The sequence below is a fragment of the Neomonachus schauinslandi genome, chromosome 4 (assembly GCF_002201575.2).
Source record: "Neomonachus schauinslandi chromosome 4, ASM220157v2, whole genome shotgun sequence".
Lineage (NCBI taxonomy): Eukaryota > Metazoa > Chordata > Mammalia > Carnivora > Phocidae > Neomonachus > Neomonachus schauinslandi.
In genome coordinates, this window is record NC_058406.1 from 8,924,746 (window position 1) to 8,941,786 (window position 17,041).

At 41.2% G+C, this 17,041-nt stretch overlaps 1 protein-coding gene across 1 annotated transcript in view; it reads left to right on the forward strand.

Annotated features, from left to right (window-relative positions):
* Positions 1 to 17,041, forward strand: part of VPS13D (vacuolar protein sorting 13 homolog D) — a 243,709-nt gene that overhangs the window by 99,083 nt on the left and 127,585 nt on the right. Inside the window, 10 exon segments of the mRNA XM_044914385.1 lie at positions 600 to 735; positions 1,797 to 1,844; positions 4,008 to 4,158; positions 4,259 to 4,469; positions 8,000 to 8,247; positions 9,706 to 9,897; positions 10,206 to 10,332; positions 11,902 to 12,044; positions 15,831 to 15,961; positions 16,196 to 16,371. Coding sequence (XP_044770320.1) covers positions 600 to 735; positions 1,797 to 1,844; positions 4,008 to 4,158; positions 4,259 to 4,469; positions 8,000 to 8,247; positions 9,706 to 9,897; positions 10,206 to 10,332; positions 11,902 to 12,044; positions 15,831 to 15,961; positions 16,196 to 16,371 — 1,563 coding nt within the window.

The window sequence follows — 17,041 nt, forward strand, 5'->3', positions numbered from 1 at the left end:
GTGCAATTTCCTCCCGTTCCTCCTGTTCTGCCCACTGCCTTCTGCTCCAATTTCAGCCAAGCCCTTCAGCCCTGAAACTCTGAGGGCTCCGTCTCTCATAACCTGTCTGTAGTCTTGTAGGACCAAAGCCAAACAATGAAATGTGGTTCTGAGAGAAGTAAGATATTCAACAGGGGAACCAAGAACAAAATGTCATTTTATGCATTTCCGAGAGTATGGTTTTATGATGAAATTGCTGGTACAGCAGTTTTACTAGCCCACTGGAATAGCTCTAGCTGACGTCATGATTTTATAGAGGGGGGGGGTGGGGGTGGGGATGGGGGAAGGACCTGGGCTTGTGCACAGGATTTGCAAAGTTTGTGCAAAGGGAGGGTAAATGCCACTCTTGCTCAGGCTTTACAGATCTCGCACGTTTGTTTTAAGTATAACACCCAGTTAAAATATTCTCCTGATTTTTCTTGCATTAGGTAATCACCAAAAGGCTTAGCCAACCCGGTTTTTATGTCGTTATATAGCAAATCAGATTTGACTCTTTGCTTCTACTTTCCTTCCCTTTTTAAGATCGTGCTTAATGTCCTTTCCCATGTTCTGCCTCATAGACACACCCACGACCTCCGGATTCATCAGCTGCAAGTGAGAGTAAATGGCTGGGAGCAAGTGAGCCCGGTGTCCGTGGACAAAGTTGGGACATTTTTCCGCTATGCGGCACCGGATAAGAATTCATCTTCCTCTACGGTGTGTGGCTGTCGGATGGGGGTTTAGTGGCACGATCGTGCCCCTATGTCAGATAGTCAGACGCTTAAGCCTGTAACCTTGCTCTAGTGAAATTTTCTTGTTCCTCATTTCCCCTAGCTCTAAGAAGACATAAGATTATTTGGCGTCAGTCATAGACATTCGTAGTCAATATGTAGATAAGCCACCAATGGTTAATTTCAGTAGAAAAACAAGATCCAAAGTTAGTGTGAACACATACTACCTCACCTGTGTAGCCCCATTTCATACTCAGTTGGCCCAACTGGCAGTTTATTAATCTGCCAAACGTGTATTGGCTCTGTTTCCACATATTGTTATGCTTTCTTTTTATAGATAGGATCTTCTTTACATTTCTTGTAATGCTGTTCCTTGATCCTTCTATCTCTGTGTCTCCAAATTCTCATTTCTGGTATAAAGACCGACGTCTACTGTTACTCATTTTCTGATCATACATCCTTTCACACACCCTTGCCCTAACGTTACCCTAGCCTGCAGTGTTAGGTGTTGGGGGGCAGCCTGGGGAGTGATGCAGGCGGCCTCCCTGTCGGGAACCTGCAGGTGGGGGGCATCCTGGCTGGTGTAGCTGCTGTGGGTGCTCTTGCTCAGCACTCAGTCATACTTTGTAGGATGACTACATTCCTTTCTGGGGAGCCAGTGATGAGTAGGAAAGTGTAGATTTGCAAAGACATCGTAGCTTTCGTTTTGCTCCCTTTATTCATAAAAAATACTCTTGGAGAACACTGTTCCTTCCACTTCTTCTCTTGTGCCCCAAGGAAATTTTGTCATGAAAGGGCTAATTCCCCCACAGATACCTTTCTATTGTGTTGATGTGTCCTAGAGAAATTCGGTGTATGTGGAATGGTTGAAAAATAAGTATTACTTTTCCCATATCCTCTAAGATGTTTTCTCTTCATGGTAGACCATACTTTTCTAAGATTATTTATAAATCCCACCCTTTCAAGCAAATTACATTGTCATTGAATTTAATGAGGTCTGTAATCTTAGGCCTGTGCTGACTCTCTGCCTTCTGGACTCTTTCTTAGATTGGCAGCCCCAGCAGCAGAACGAATATTATTCATCCCCAGGTTTATGTGAGTATGGTTTTCCTGTGTCACTGCATTTACTGAGTATATACACTGCGTTTGAACCGTACATAGACGTCCTGGTGATCACAGGACTCTATGACCTGAATGTGATTGGAATCAATCTTTGTCCTTTCCTATTAACGATTACCTTCCTTTTATAAGAACTTTCAAGGAAATGTTTTCACTAACTTGGTATGTTAGACTGAGTGTTACAGGGGAGGAGGAGAAAATGCAAATGTTGTGGTCTAAGGCTCCTTTCTCCTCTTCCCTTTTTCTTTTTTTAAGAGAGAGAGCGAGCACGTGCATGTGTGTTGGGGGGGGGCAGTGGAGTGGAGAGGGAGAGAGAGAATCTTAAGCAGGTTTCATGCCCAGTGCAGAGCCTGACTCAGGGCTTGATCTCACCATCCTGAGATCAAGACCAGAGCCAAAACCAAGAGTTGGATGCTTAACCGAATGAGCCACTGAGGTACCTCCCCTTCTCTTTCTAAGTTAAAATATAAATTAACCATGTATGGCTGGCTATTTGCATTTCCTAGGTTTTGGTCCCAAGGTCGTAAAAGTAAATAAGAATGAAAAATAGTGTAAGATTTTTTTTTTTCCATTTGGCTTTTGAAACATAATCAGACGATGATATTAAAAAACTGTCTTCAGGTTTTTTCTTATAATTTCTTCTCTCTGATGGTAGTAAGTTCTGAAATGTGAGATTTTAGGTAAGCTTGGAGGCAGCAGCATCGAAATTTAAAACCATCGTTCTTGGGCCTTGGCTCTGTCAGGCTTTACCAGGCTAGGTCATTGGGAGCCTTGGTGATGTTTGTGCCCTGGATTATATCCCTCTAAAAACCCTCCAGAAAATAACAGTTTGTCTTTTCCTTGGGACTTCCTGGAAGTCTTGGTTCAAAACATGGAATTCTTCATTTTATTGTACATTAGGTTGGTTTCCATGTACTGTTTGTTTTAATAAAAAAGTTGGTAGTATGAGAAGCTTGGATGTGGTATCATTTGTTTCTCCAATAAAAATAGCATTGTCAGTATGTTCTGGACACTCATTCAAGGAAGGATAGTTGCAGAAACCTTCTCTTTGGTGTACCTGATAGGGGGTTCGATACCTTAAAAAAAAAAAAAAGTTCCCTGGCACTTGGTAGTAGAATGAAACGTGTGTTGAATGTGTGAATGAACATGTGGAAACAGAAAGTAGTGGCCGCAACCCAAGACCAAAAATAAACTATTTCCCTCCACTCTGTTGAGTTTTGGAGCCTTGGTGTCCCATTTGTAAAAGAGCGATTACTGAACAGAGCTGAAAACGTTGTGGAGAAAGAGAAGTTTGATTTTAAAGTCCTTTGAAAAACAAATGTTGCTTTTTCTACAGGCATGTCAGTGAGTCACGTATGGGCCTAGAGAGTAATTTTTATGACATTTAGGGGGGAAAAGTAATTATTGTTCCTGTGAAAGGCATACCAGTACAGACAACTCTTTCTTACACACTCTCTGGATTTTACAAAGACAAGTTCTAACCTCAGAAGACTTCCTTCTGTTTTTCTGTGTGTGTTGGGCAGTGTCCAGCCCATTGTTAGTGTTCAAGGAGTGTTTCTCACTTTAATGGTAATCTGGCAGAAAAATACCACAGAAGGTAAATCATTTCATGTTTTGCAAAGTCTTACTCCAGTGTTTCTGAACGTTTAGTTGCTTTGGATGATCTCTATTCCCCTCCAGTAGAGTTGAAAACAAGCCTTGTTCATAGTTTCCATATAAGGGCTGATGTGTAGGAACCCAAGGGCATTGTGAATGAAGGGTAATTTCCACCAGACAGTTTCTTATCAAATCGCAGGAAGTTTGGAAGATTTAATAGGTTATTATGGGTCTTAGTTTCTTTATAATGTGTCTAGAGGCCTAGGACTGATTTTTCTTTGTGATACATTTTGTGATACCACGTCTGAGTAGAGTGTCTGTCTTTCTAGAAATGTTTAGAATTGGCTGTTTTAACAGTGTGTATCTATAGGATATTCACTCCTGTTAAAGATGAGTGATTTTAGGGCTTAATGACTAATTTCACTGAAGGGTTATAGTAATAATAAGCTGCTTTTGATTTAGGTCTTCTGGTTGGTATTGTTGTATTTTGTGTGTTTTTTCAAGAGCCCAGCTATGGTACTTTTATTCCTGTCTTTTTCACAGTTCTCTTCGCTCCCACCTGTCCGGGTGGTCTTTGCCGTGACGATGGAAGGCAGCGCTAGGAAAGTAATCACTGTCCGGTCTGCCCTCATTGTGAAGAACAGGCTTGAGACACCAATGGAGCTAAGACTGGATAGCCCATCAGCTCCAGACAGTGAGTTTTGCCGTAGTCTGTCTTCCTTTTATCTTGAGAGGGTCAGACTTTTGGGTGGAAGACCATGCCCTGATGATGCTGACCCTTTTTTCTGTGGCAGAGCCCGTGGTGCTTCCCGCTATCATGCCAGGGGATTCGTTCGCTGTGCCTTTACATCTCACTTCTTGGCGGCTACAGGCCCGGCCCAAAGGATTGGGTGTATTTTTCTGTAAGGCTCCTATTCACTGGACCAATGTAGTGAAGACTGCAGAGGTTAGCAGCAGCAAACGAGAGTGCCACTCTATGGACTTGGACAAAAGCCGATTCTTCAGGTATGCACAGCGCTGCAATGGCATGTAAATTTTGCTTTTTTTAAAAAAAATTCATTCTCTCTCTAAGGACTCTTAGTGATTCACTCGTGCTTGTTTAAAACCCAGAAGTTCTTATTCCTTAGGTTCTTGTGTTAGAGTTTATAAGGATTCGAGGGTTAATCTTTGGTGGGGGTGGGACTGTTGCTTATCATCTGATATTTATGGGAAAAACAACCAACAAACACACTACTCACACATATAAGTTAAGGAACTGGTGTGTGTGCATCAGCATAAAAAGAGGATATGTAGAGAGGGAAGAAAAAAATATTACCAGTTCCTATTCCTAAATTGAGAAGCAGAATCTTGGGGTTGGACGTTCTTCAAATGACAGATTTCAAGAGAATTTATAGGAAGGCTCATGCACCTAGTACTGACTTTCCTTGGCGACCTTAACAAAATTATCTAATCATTTAGACTCCTGTTTTCCCCTTCTGAAGAGTATAAGTAATACATTTCTAGATTCCGTGTTGGAAAAAATACTGGGTTGGTATTGTTCGATCCTTCTAAACTTAGACTTTAAACTTACTTAGACTAGAGACTATCAGCTTTAGTTTTCTCTCTAGTGAAGACAGGCATTCATTTAGTTTAAACTTACAGAAGAGGTGCAAGAATAGTGTAAAGAATTCCAGTATGCCCTTTACCCAGATTGGCCAATGGTAAACAGACTGAAGAGAGAAATGAATAAATACACAGCTATAGTGGACTGCTTTAACACTTTCCTGTCAGTAATTTAAAAACAAACAATAAAGATATAAAAGGATTTGAACAGGGCTGTCCATCAGTGCTTGTCATAATTGGCATTTATAAAACACTTTAACCAACAACTCCAGATTGTACACTCACTTCAGGTATGTGTGGAATAGTCATCAAGAGAGACCATCTACTGGGCCATAAGACAAAGATCAATAAATATTAAAGAATTAAAACCATACACAGTAAATCTCATCATCACAGTAGGATTAAACTGGGAATCGGTAACAATAAGATGCCTGTAAAATCCCTAAATATTTGGAAATTATACATTTGTAAATAACCCAAGGGTCAAAAAAAAAAAGAAATCACAAAAGAAATTAAAAATATTTTAGGGTGCCTGAGTGGCCCAGTCGTTAAGCATCTGCCTTCAGCTCAGGTCATGATCTCAGGATCCTGGGATTAAGTCCCGCATCGGGCTCCCTGCTTAGCAGGGAGCCTGCTTCTCCCTCTCCTTCTACCTGCCGCTCCGCCTGGTTGTGCTCCCCGCCTCAATAAATAAATAAATAAATAAATAAATAAATAAATAAATAAATAAAATCTTAAAAAAAAATTTTGAACTGAACAGTAATAACAACTAGACATTAAGATGTGGGGGGGAAGCAGCAAAAGCATAGTTCTAGAGAGAAATATAGGTTGTTTTGGGGTTTTGTTTTTTTTTTTTGAGAAATGTGTAGATTTTTAATGCTGTTTTTAGAAAATAATAAAGATGTAAAGTCAATGATCTGAGCTTCTGCCTTGAGGTAGAAAAAGAAGAGCACATTAAACACAAACAAATAGAAAAAGGACCTGATAAAAGTAAGTGTGGAAATCAGGGAAATAGAAAACAATAGAGAAAATCAACAGTGTCAAGTTGGCTTTATGCAAAGATTAATAAATTTGATAAATGTCTAATAAGACTGATCAAGGAGAAAAAAAAGAAAACACAGATTACCAATATAAGGAATGAAAAGAGGAAACATTATTACAGATCCTACAGACATTAAAAGGAGATTTCTTTGAACAATTTTATACAAATAAATTCCACCCTGGAATGAATGACAAATTTCTTAAAAAACACAGATTACCAAAATTGACACAAAAAAGAAATAGAAAATCCAAATAGCCCAATATCTCTTAAATATAATTTTTAATAAAAAGCCTTCCCAGAATGAAGACTCTAGGCCCATTTGGCTCCACTAGTGAATTCTCCCAGACATTTTAGGAAGAAATAGCACCAGTTCTGTGTAAAGTCTTTCAGAAAGCAGGGCTGGAGGGAACAGTTCCTTATTCATTTTATGAGGCCAGCATATACTTGATACCAAAACTGACATGGATATTATTGGGAACAAAAGAGAAAGAGTGAGAGAACTACAAACTAGTATTTCCCCAAGAGATAAAAAAAATTCTTAACAAAATATTACCAAATAGAAATCCAGCAAGTGAGGTTTATTCCAGGAATGTAAGATTATATTAACATTTGAAAATTGATAAATGTAATTTACCATATTAACCTAAAAGACTAAAAGGAAAAAAACCATCAGATTATCTCATTAAATGCCAAACAAACAAAAAAGCATTTGATAGAATTCAACACCCATTCGCTGTAATATTTGGCAAATGAGGAACCAAAGGAATTTTTCCAGTCTGTTTAAGGGCATCTGTCATAAACCTACAGCTACCATCATGCTTAATGATGAAACCTTAAACTTTTTTTCCTTGAGATTGAGAACCAATGACTTCGTTTGATATTGCCGTAGTAGTCCTAGCTGTTGCAATAAGGACAAATAAACAAATTCAAAAAGCTTGAAGATCTGAAAAGAACTAAAATTTAATATATGCAAATGACATGTGTGTAGAGAACCATGGACTACATGGGAAAACTATGAGGCCTGATAAATTTATCAAGATTTCAGGAACTAAGGTCAACCTACAGAAATCAATTGTATTCTTATATTCTAGCCATGAACATTTGGAAATGTGATTTTAAAAAGATAGCACTTACAAGAGTATCAAAAACCATACTTGCCCAGGAATCAATCTAAGGAATTATGTACCAGTCTTCTACGCTAGAAATGACAAAACCTTGTCAAGAGATAGTAAAGAAAACCCAATAACTAAGTGGAAAGCTAACCAAGTTTGTGGATTAGAAGACTTGATATTTTTAGGATTTCCATGCTCGCTAAATTGATCTGGAGATACAACCCAGTGGCCATCTGCAACCCAATTGGCTGTCAACAGGATGATGAATAAATAAAAAAATGGTATATTCATCCATTGTTATGTGGGTCAAATTACTGATGCGTACAACAGCATGACTGCATCCTGTAGAAACTTCATGTTACACACAAAAAGCCAGACACAAGAAATGGTAAATACTGTATCATTCCATTTACATGCAGTTCAAGAACAGGCTCAACCAATCTATAAGTGATAAGTAAAAGACAGTGGTTGCTTCTTTGTTGGGAGAGGATATTGATTGGAAAGGGATAGGAGGGAACTTTCTGGAATGAGAGAAAGATTGTATAACTAGTTTCGGGTAGTGGTTAATGAGGTATACATGTTTGTCAAAACTCACCAAACTGAGCATTTAAAATTACCCGTTTTATTATGATTTAATTATACCTCAGTAAATGTGTTTAGATTGAAAATCACAAATATCTTACTGAATTATTGAACCGTTTTAAGGTAATGCTTTCTCATACTCCACTGAGGAGAAAAAATTCAAGTTCTTTGGTTTTTACAGTGTTTTGTCCTCATAGGTTTTGTGTGGCCATAAAGAAGGAGAATTACCCGGATTATATGCCCTCAAACATATTTTCTGATAGTGCAAAACAGATCTTCAGACAACCTGGACATACCATATACCTCCTGCCAACTGTGGTCATCTGCAACTTGCTACCTTGTGAACTTGACTTTTATGTTAAAGGGATGCCAATTAATGGGACCCTGAAACCCGGCAAAGAGGTGGCCCTCCACACAGCTGATACATCGCAGAACATTGAACTGGGTGAGGGTTTAGTCAAAGAATCATTGGTGGTAACTCTATGGAAATGTCACTATTTCGTGATCATTTGGTAAACATTTTAGAGAAATTATAGCACATATGATATCTCAATAACCCAGCTCAAGGGATTTATGCAACTAAAAAAAAAAAACTTAGAAAATTATCAAAAGAAAAAATCTGAACAAATCCAAAAGATTTACAGAGGAAGCATTCAACAGAGTCTTTTTTCTTATATTGCTCACTTGATGTGTGACTACAGGAAGTCATTTCATCTTTTCAAACCATGCTTTTTTCCTGGCTGTAAAATGAGCAAAATCCGAGGTCTCTCCTCTTTTTAGGAAAGGGAAAGACATGTGCTTGGAACACACAGTACTCCAGGCATTATGTCAGGTGCTTTCACACACATGATCTCACATAAGCCTACGGTGGTAGTTGCTGCTCTTATTTACCGATGAAGAAACTGAGGTTTGGGGCGTTTCACGCACCAGGTGATTTTCAGCCATAGGGACGAATGACGTCAACGTAGAGAATCATTACTGTATTTGCAGAACTTAAGGCAAAGAGGGATTCCTGGAGTTTGGACAGGACATATGACTCAGCTGCGTGAGTGACCTCATTGTGTCCTCTCACACAACCCCTGTTTCAGGCGGACAGCTGTTAGCCCCATTTTACAAGTGAGGAAACTCAGACTCACTGAACTTAAGCAGTGTGTTCAACGGTGACCAGCTGACATTTCAGCGAATGTGTGAATCCTTGAGCTTGATTTAGAAGAAAAAAAGAACGCAGTGCTAGTTGTCCATTCTAAAGAAAACAGGTCTCCCCTCTTGACATTTAAGTATCTCTTCAACAAATGTTCCTGGAGCCCTGTAGAAAATGGAAATGTCCTCCCCAACCCACCACCACTGCACGTACACACAGCACTCCTGTCTTCCCAGTCACGCTCCACATGGATGATCACTTTTAGTAACAATCCTGCGACGGACCTACCGGTGTTCTGCCCATTTGGCAGAGGAGACGCATCGAGGTTAGCTTGCCCCACCCCCATCCCCCCATCACACAGCTGGTAAGGACAGACTGGGAATTGGAAGCCAGGCAGCATGACTGCTGAAGACCTTGCCTCTTACCCTGTACTTGCCTTTCCTGTGTTTGAGGTGCCTGCCCAGCTCAGGGCCTGATGAATAGTAAGCTAACAACAATCATAGCTGTTTTCGATAGCTTTTTGGTAGTTTCATCCTTCTGATTATGCAGTTCAGACTCTCTCGTGTACCTTCCAGGCCGTCTGGTTTGCTTCAAATTTATTCTCACCCCAGCTAAAGGAAAATGGCTGTTCTAATGAGATTTTTGCTGGTTACATATGTAGTTACTGATTTTTCCAAAAGGAATCCAATTTTGTTTGGCTGAGGGCTATTCTGACAAACTAAAGTGAGAACCCAGGCAGACAATAGCTTGTATCTTCTTTAGGGGTATCACTGGAGAATTTTCCACTCTGTAAAGAATTGCTCATTCCACCTGGAACCCAAAACTACATGGTAAGAATGCGACTGTATGACATCAACCGGCGGCAGCTGAACCTCACCATCCGGATTGTGTGTCGAGCAGAAGGATCCTTAAAGATCTTCATTTCTGCTCCATATTGGTTGATTAACAAAACAGGTATGTACAGAGGCCACTTAAGGAGGCCTCTGGCGTTGGTCATGGGAATTCAGATTTATTTGCTCAGCTAACTGAATGGAGCCAATGCAAATAGATTACTTCAACAGTCTAAGCTGCTAAAACTCTCCTGCTTCCATAATAAATGCTTAATTGTGGTCAAAAGTGTCCTTTCAGACAACAAACTGAGCCCACCAAATAAATTCAATTTTCACAATTCTCCCCCTTGACGATTTTTTTCCTTTACCATCTGCATCTGTCTTGTGTAGACTGGGTGGGATTGATGTAAACTTTCCCCCTCCTTCCTAAAGGGTTACCACTGATCTTCAGACAGGACAATGCAAAGACAGATGCCGCAGGCCAGTTTGAGGAACACGAGCTGGCCCGGAGCCTGAGCCCTCTTTTATTCTGCTACGCTGACAAAGAGCAGCCAAACCTGTGAGTACAGTTATTTATGGAAAGGGGAAATAAGCTCCTAGGCAAGGGAAAAAATTAGCAAAGGCTATAGCATATCCGTGCAAGTAGAAATATACTGTAGATAACAATCCTGACTTGGCAGGGGAATAGGACCATGATCTAATGGGATTTTTTTGGATCTAATTTCTGTGTCATTTGATACTGAAAATAAACCATTTGGTGGGTTTATAATAAAAGCTAGTTTTATTTTACATGTATTGAAGGAGTTCTATTCATAACTCCACCAATGAGGAGAACCCACATATTCCCTTCCCTGTTCTGCATGGTTTTCTCCGGCAGTGAGCCTTCAGCATGGGCAGCAGAGCTGTTATCAGAGGGGAGATAGCCTGGCCCTTTGGTAAACCCAGTCCAGGGCGTTTTTTTGAAATAAACTGTGCCCTCTCAAGAGCTCAGAGCACTCACTGCATGTTTAAAGGCAGGGACGAGCAGCGTTTGCGAGATTTAGATGACCTGGCCTTTGCAGGTGTGGTAGGAGCATGAATTCCCTTTTGTTCTTGTTTTTGACATTCTGCTCTTTATAGGAGTCTTCTCATTTAGAGCCTTCCTCAGAGGGAGGTGAGCGCATAGCGCTACAATGCCATCCCCTGCTGTAGAGAAGTAGAAGTGAGCCGCAGCCGTCTGAGGAAGGCTTCGGGAGCGCTGCACACCAGCAGGTGCAGACGCGGCTCCCAGGCAGGGCTGCGGTCTCGGACCTACTGGGGACTGACTGGATATGGAGGGCGATACAGACAGCCCCTTGACACAGTCTCACGCCTTCCCCGAGAGGATTCTGACCGTTTTAGATCGAGGACTTGACATCTGTGATGCAGCTTGACTTATCCCGGGAACCCACGGTTCACCAAGCATCTCTGCCTCGCCCATCACATCCCAGAGGATTAGGCAGGGCAGGAAATACTGTTTTATTTTAAGATGAGGAAACTGAGGCTCAGAGCAAACTACCCATCCAAGGTTACGTGGCTTGTTAGTGGTAGAGCAGGAACACACACTGGGGAATTCTGTCTCCAGGATCCGTGACAAGACCCTGGCCACCCAGACGGCGCTTTGCCGTTGTAATAGTACCAAGCCTGAGAAAGAAGATACCATTAGCTGCATCTCCTGTATGTACTTCTCTGGTGTGCACAGAGTCGTGTACACACTTTTCTCCTACGGTCAAGGTCTCTCACGAACCCCTGAAACACGTGAGATAGGAAAGTATCAGTTTGCCTCGACTCCTTGTTTCTCAGAGGAATAAGGGGTCGTAGTCTTTTCCTTATGATTTATGCTCATCGAATCATAATGTTTTCTCTGAACATGTCCAGGTAGAGATGTCAGTACATTTCACACATTACAGTACTGTGGCCGCCTCTAAGATCAGAGTTCTGACCACTGGCCGATTGCCTTGCTGTGTTGGGAAATCACACGAGGGTGAGGAAGAGCCAGTGTTAGAGTTCTGGTTTGGGGTGATAGCTACAGCAGTGTTCCCTGATTAGAACAGGTGGGTAAGACTTTCTCATGGCTGAATACATGTATCTCTGCTTTTCTGCCCCACAGCTGCACGATGAGAATCGGAAGGGGGATTCATCCTGAAGGCATGCCGGGCTGGTGTCAGGGCTTCTCACTGGATGGTGGTAGTGGTGTACGAGCTTTGAAAGTCATCCAGCAAGGAAACCGCCCAGGGCTGATCTATAACATTGGTGGGTTACATTTGGAGCAGCGGGAGAATCAGAACCATTGGCCAATGACCTTAGGCTTGGAGGAATAAGCTGGCCATATGTTTTGGCCTGGCTGCAAGTGCTGATTTTCTCATTTGGCATTGGGTCAGGTATCTGTTCTCTGAATGCTAGATTGATAACAACACAGATCTGTTCTCCTAGGGACTAAGGAGCCACCTAAACACTGCCCTTTTGAGGTCTGGGACTCTGTTTAATTTCAGACTCACCTGTGTCAGGAAAGTATCGGTTTGGCTTGAATCCTTGTTTTTCATGGGAATAATAGGAACACTTAGAATGCTTTTCATCCTCCAAGCATTTCCCACGCATTCATTAAAACTTGCAAACCCCAAGAGGGTAAGAAGCATTGTTCTCCTTGAAACTGAAGCAGAGAGGTTAAGTGACTTGCCCAGATGCAAAGGGCAAGTCTGGGTCAGAAGTAGGATTGTGATTGGGGCGTACACATTTAAGGCAGAAAATATAATAAAACGTGCTTAGCGGTTATAGTAATTAGAAGCCCCTAAACTAGCTTAACTTCTTGAGGTGGAGGGTGTTAAGGGAGGGGGAGAGTACTGTACAATATACCTCAGAGCCACCTGGGACACTCAAAAGACTTTCTGAAGAGTTAAGATAAGTTTGACTTAAATATGTCTCAGGTTTAAAATGTTAGCAGTGCACCCTTCCTTTAGTATATAATTTCCAAAGATCTCAAAGCACTGTTGAGTGTTGAATGCTGGAAAACCATCTAGAACTGTGCTGTCTGTCATTGAACCCTCTACGAGGATGGCAGTGCTGCATTTTACACCATCCAGTGCAGCAGTGCCAGCCACGTGTGGCCACCGAGCACGCAGGAGTACCTCACTAAGAAATGGGCAGGTGTGACCAAGGAATTGAATCCTGCATTGTACTTGATTTTAATGAGTTTAAATAGACATTCAGGATTCATGGCAACTGTAATTGGACAGTGCAGATACAAAGAGTCCTGTTGTAGAGGGAAAATCTGAGGTGGTATCATGTAGCTGTTTACCCTGAGTCCCTTGGAGGGTCAGAGGTATGTTTAAGTATTTGAGGGCTTATTAACAAGAGTCTCTTCCAAGTCCAGCTTCCTTTTCCTGTTTTTGGAACATGAATTCATATGCGTTCTCCCTTGACATGGGAGCTGTCTTCTTTAAGGTTAATGTTAAGATTTTTAGTAGAAGAAATAAACTTTCTGTGATCCTCCCACCGGGGATCATTTTCTTTCTTTTATTATTATTATTGTTGTTGTTGTTTGTTTGCCCCGGGGTCATTTTCTGTACTTTGTCTTTACATCTGTTTGCTCCACCTCTTAAATAGGCAAAGGCTGTGTTTCATGCTGTGTTTGGCTATCTGCTGGGGTATCTTGTCCTTGATACAGTTCCTAAAGAAAGATACCACAGATTGGCTAGAAGCTGCAGTTGGGACAGACTGGGGGGGGGAATGGAGGCTTGTGCCTTCTGAAGCAGCTGGTACTCAGGAAGCACAGAGTTCTGCAAAGAGGCAAACAGGTCTCTGGTCAGAAATAACGATGTAGCATGCATATAAACTTGTATGCAAGGAGCATTCATTAAAAGTCATTGCACGTGTTTTTAGGAACAGTACTGTGATAGGAATTTTGTTGTTACACCAAAGAAAGGGATAGAGGGGGTAGGCTAAGATAGGAGTTTATAATTCCTAAGGATCATGAGATCTTGGCATGTGTTATCAAGGGAATTTGTAGAATCTCTCCCTTGAATATTTTTGAAGAATTAGATAACCAGCTCCCTATCAGGAGAATTTAAAAGTGAAGTCCCAAGATGAAAAGCCAGGGAGGACCTTGCCAGTTAGCCCTACATGTACCTCCAAAAAGAAGGATTTTTGTACATTTTAATCTTATCAGATGTTCATTTATTGGGACTTTGTTGAGGCAATCTAAGATGAAAAAGGACACCAAAAAGCCTGCTTTTTAAAAAAATTGGGTCTTTATACTATAGACTCTTTTTGTAATACCAAATTAAATATATCTTTTGTAGGCAGACTTTGTATTGGTTAAGATCAGCTAGCTGTGAATATCAACTTCTGACAATGCTTTCCTGTAGCAGGAAAAAAATGATAGGGTACATCTCCCTATTCGAGTTTTTTTTTTTTTTTTTTTAAAGATTTTATTTATTTATTTGACAGCGAGAGAGGGGGAGGGAGAAGCAGGCCTCCTGCTGAGCAGGGAGCCCGATGTGAGGTTCAATCCCAGGACCCTGGGATCATGACCTGAGCCGAAGGCAGACACTTAACGACTGAGCCACCCAGGCACCCACCTATTCAAGTATTACTTAGCATTTCTTAGCTACAGAATTTCAGACTTCCTGTTTTTGTGACTTGCTCAGTCTTTTTTTTTTAAGATTTTATTTATTTTTTGACAGAGAGAGGGAACACAAGCAGGCGGAATGGGAGAGGGAGAGAGAAGCAGGCTTCCTGCTGAGCAGGGAGCCCGATGTGGGGCTCGATCCCAGGACCCTGGGATCATGACCTGAGCCGAAGGCAGATGCTTAACGACCGAGCCACCCAGGCGCCCCATTTGCTCAGTCTTTTAGATATCTTGAAGACTTAGATTAAAGCAATACCAGCTTTTTTAAGCCAGTACAGGTGAATTATGGAGTTAACAGACTAGAATATTTATAATTGGGGTTATGTTGGGACACCCAGGACACCTAGTTATCATGTCCTAAGATCTCTTCTTTTTTTATGGTCTCTTGACACTTGTTGACTGCTGAGTGGGGTCCTTGTAAATGTCCCATCATGATGTGAGCAAGGGCTCCCGAGGCAGTGTGCCTGGGGTTGAACCCAGCTGGGCCACTTACTGGCTCTGTGACCTAGTGCTTAAGTTTCCTCGTGTATAAAAAGGAAAGACTGAAAATACCATCTGATAAGGTTGTTAGGGAATTAAATGTAGAGCCTTTGGGAGAGGCGCATCCTGCATTAAGAATTCAATAAGTATCATTTTTATTATTTCTAAATATAAATATTTTTATCCTTGTATAACCAGAGCTCAGCCTAGTGCCTTGAATATAGTTGCTGTATTTATTATCTGAATGAATGAATAATTTATCCCACTGAGTTTTGTAGTTTTTAAAATTGTCATCAGAGTTTTTAAGATAATTCAGTGCTGTTTCCCTTCTTTCTTTCTTTGGGATCCAGTGTTTGGAGATGACATGGTAGGTGCTGGAAACATTGATCTTGTGAGTGAATACATCTATAATATTTAGCTTCATGTTTCAGCTGGGTTCTTGGACAGTGGGCTAAAAGAAAGTCCTAGAGAAGAGTCCGCTGTGTTTAGGGCCGTGCAGGATCCAGTTAAATAATCTGAAATTTCTGCCATATGTGAAAGGCAAGTTCCCAAGGAGGAAATTTTGTGTCCCAGATGTAAACAGAAATGTATTATATGAACTGTCTTAGTAGTCCGCTTGGTAAACGGAAACTACCAGTACCTGTGGCTGAACACCTGCATGTCTTAGTTGCTGTTGTGATGGGGCAGCCTTTATGGAGAAGCTAGGAATTACGAAACTTTTACTGAAACTTTTTAAGGCTGAAGTGGGCATAAAGAATAAGACTTTGAGTGCAGTTGTTTTCATTCCATTCTTGGAAGGCTTGACAGCATCTCTGGGTGATATGATTGTTTTCTCAGGGCAAGTACATACTTGTGAAGCCTATTGATTTCTGTCAGACCATGAATTTTCTTTCTTCTGATTAACTCATGGAAGTGGTTCTTACTATTTGCAGGGATTGATGTCAAGAAAGGCCGAGGTCGATATATTGACACCTGTATGGTCATCTTTGCCCCTCGTTACCTGTTAGATAATAAATCATCTCACAAGCTTGCATTTGCACAGAGGGAATTTGCCCGGGGACAGGTAAGTAGTTTACTTTTGAAGAATGACTAGTGTTTATTTAACAGCACGGAGAGTTTTAATGCCATGGCTTCTCTCTCCATCAGCACTGTGAGTTTTGTGATGTGAATGACCATTTTGTGCCTTTGGAACCCTAACTAGCTCGTGGTAGAGGGCTCAGAGTAGGTGGTTACTCAGGAAACATTTGCTGTCTTGACTTGATTTGTTGACTAAAGCCAGTGATCCTGTGTATTTTAGGGAACAGCCAATCCTGAAGGTTACATTTCCACCCTTCCTGGTTCCAGTGTGGTGTTCCATTGGCCTCGGAACGACTATGATCAGCTCTTATGTGTCAGATTGATGGATGTTCCCAACTGTATTTGGTCTGGAGGCTTTGAAGTCAACAAGAATAATTCCTTCCATATCAACATGAGGTAAATTCAGAGACTGTATTTAAACAAAAAGTAGTCGTGTTTGAGGTGCAGTAATGTAAACAGTGCAATAATGTAAACAGTGAGCTGTAAATACCGTATACAATGGAAATACCTACAAGTCTATAAAAAGTAAATAGTAATATTACCCTTCATGAAACGGGCACATTTCTAGCTCAAAGTTCTTAAAACTTGCAGTGACCAGATAAATATGACCAAATGTTCTGATGGAATGAATTAAAGGGCATATTGACAGTTTTGACCATGGTGCAGTTGCTGTGGGCTGAGGTTGTAAATCCAAGGGGCTGCACTGAGCTCGTGATTGCCTGCAGCTCTGAAAATTCTGTCTGTATTTAGATGCTAACATTATTTATAGATGGTTTTGTATATTCTTCCACATTGTGTATGCTCTTTTCTCACTTGGTTGGTTTAGTAAATTATCTGGCCTTCTTTACCCAACCCAGTGACCCTCACAGTTGTTGGAGTGGGGGGTGGGGTGGGAGGGATGGGGTGGCTGGGTGATAGACACCGGGGAGGGTATGTGCTATGGTGAGCGCTGTGAATTGTGCAAGACTGTTGAATCACAGATCTGTACCTCTGAAACAAATAATGCAATATATGTTAAGAAAAAAAAAAAAAAGATAGGAGGGGAAGAATGAAGGGGGGGAAATCG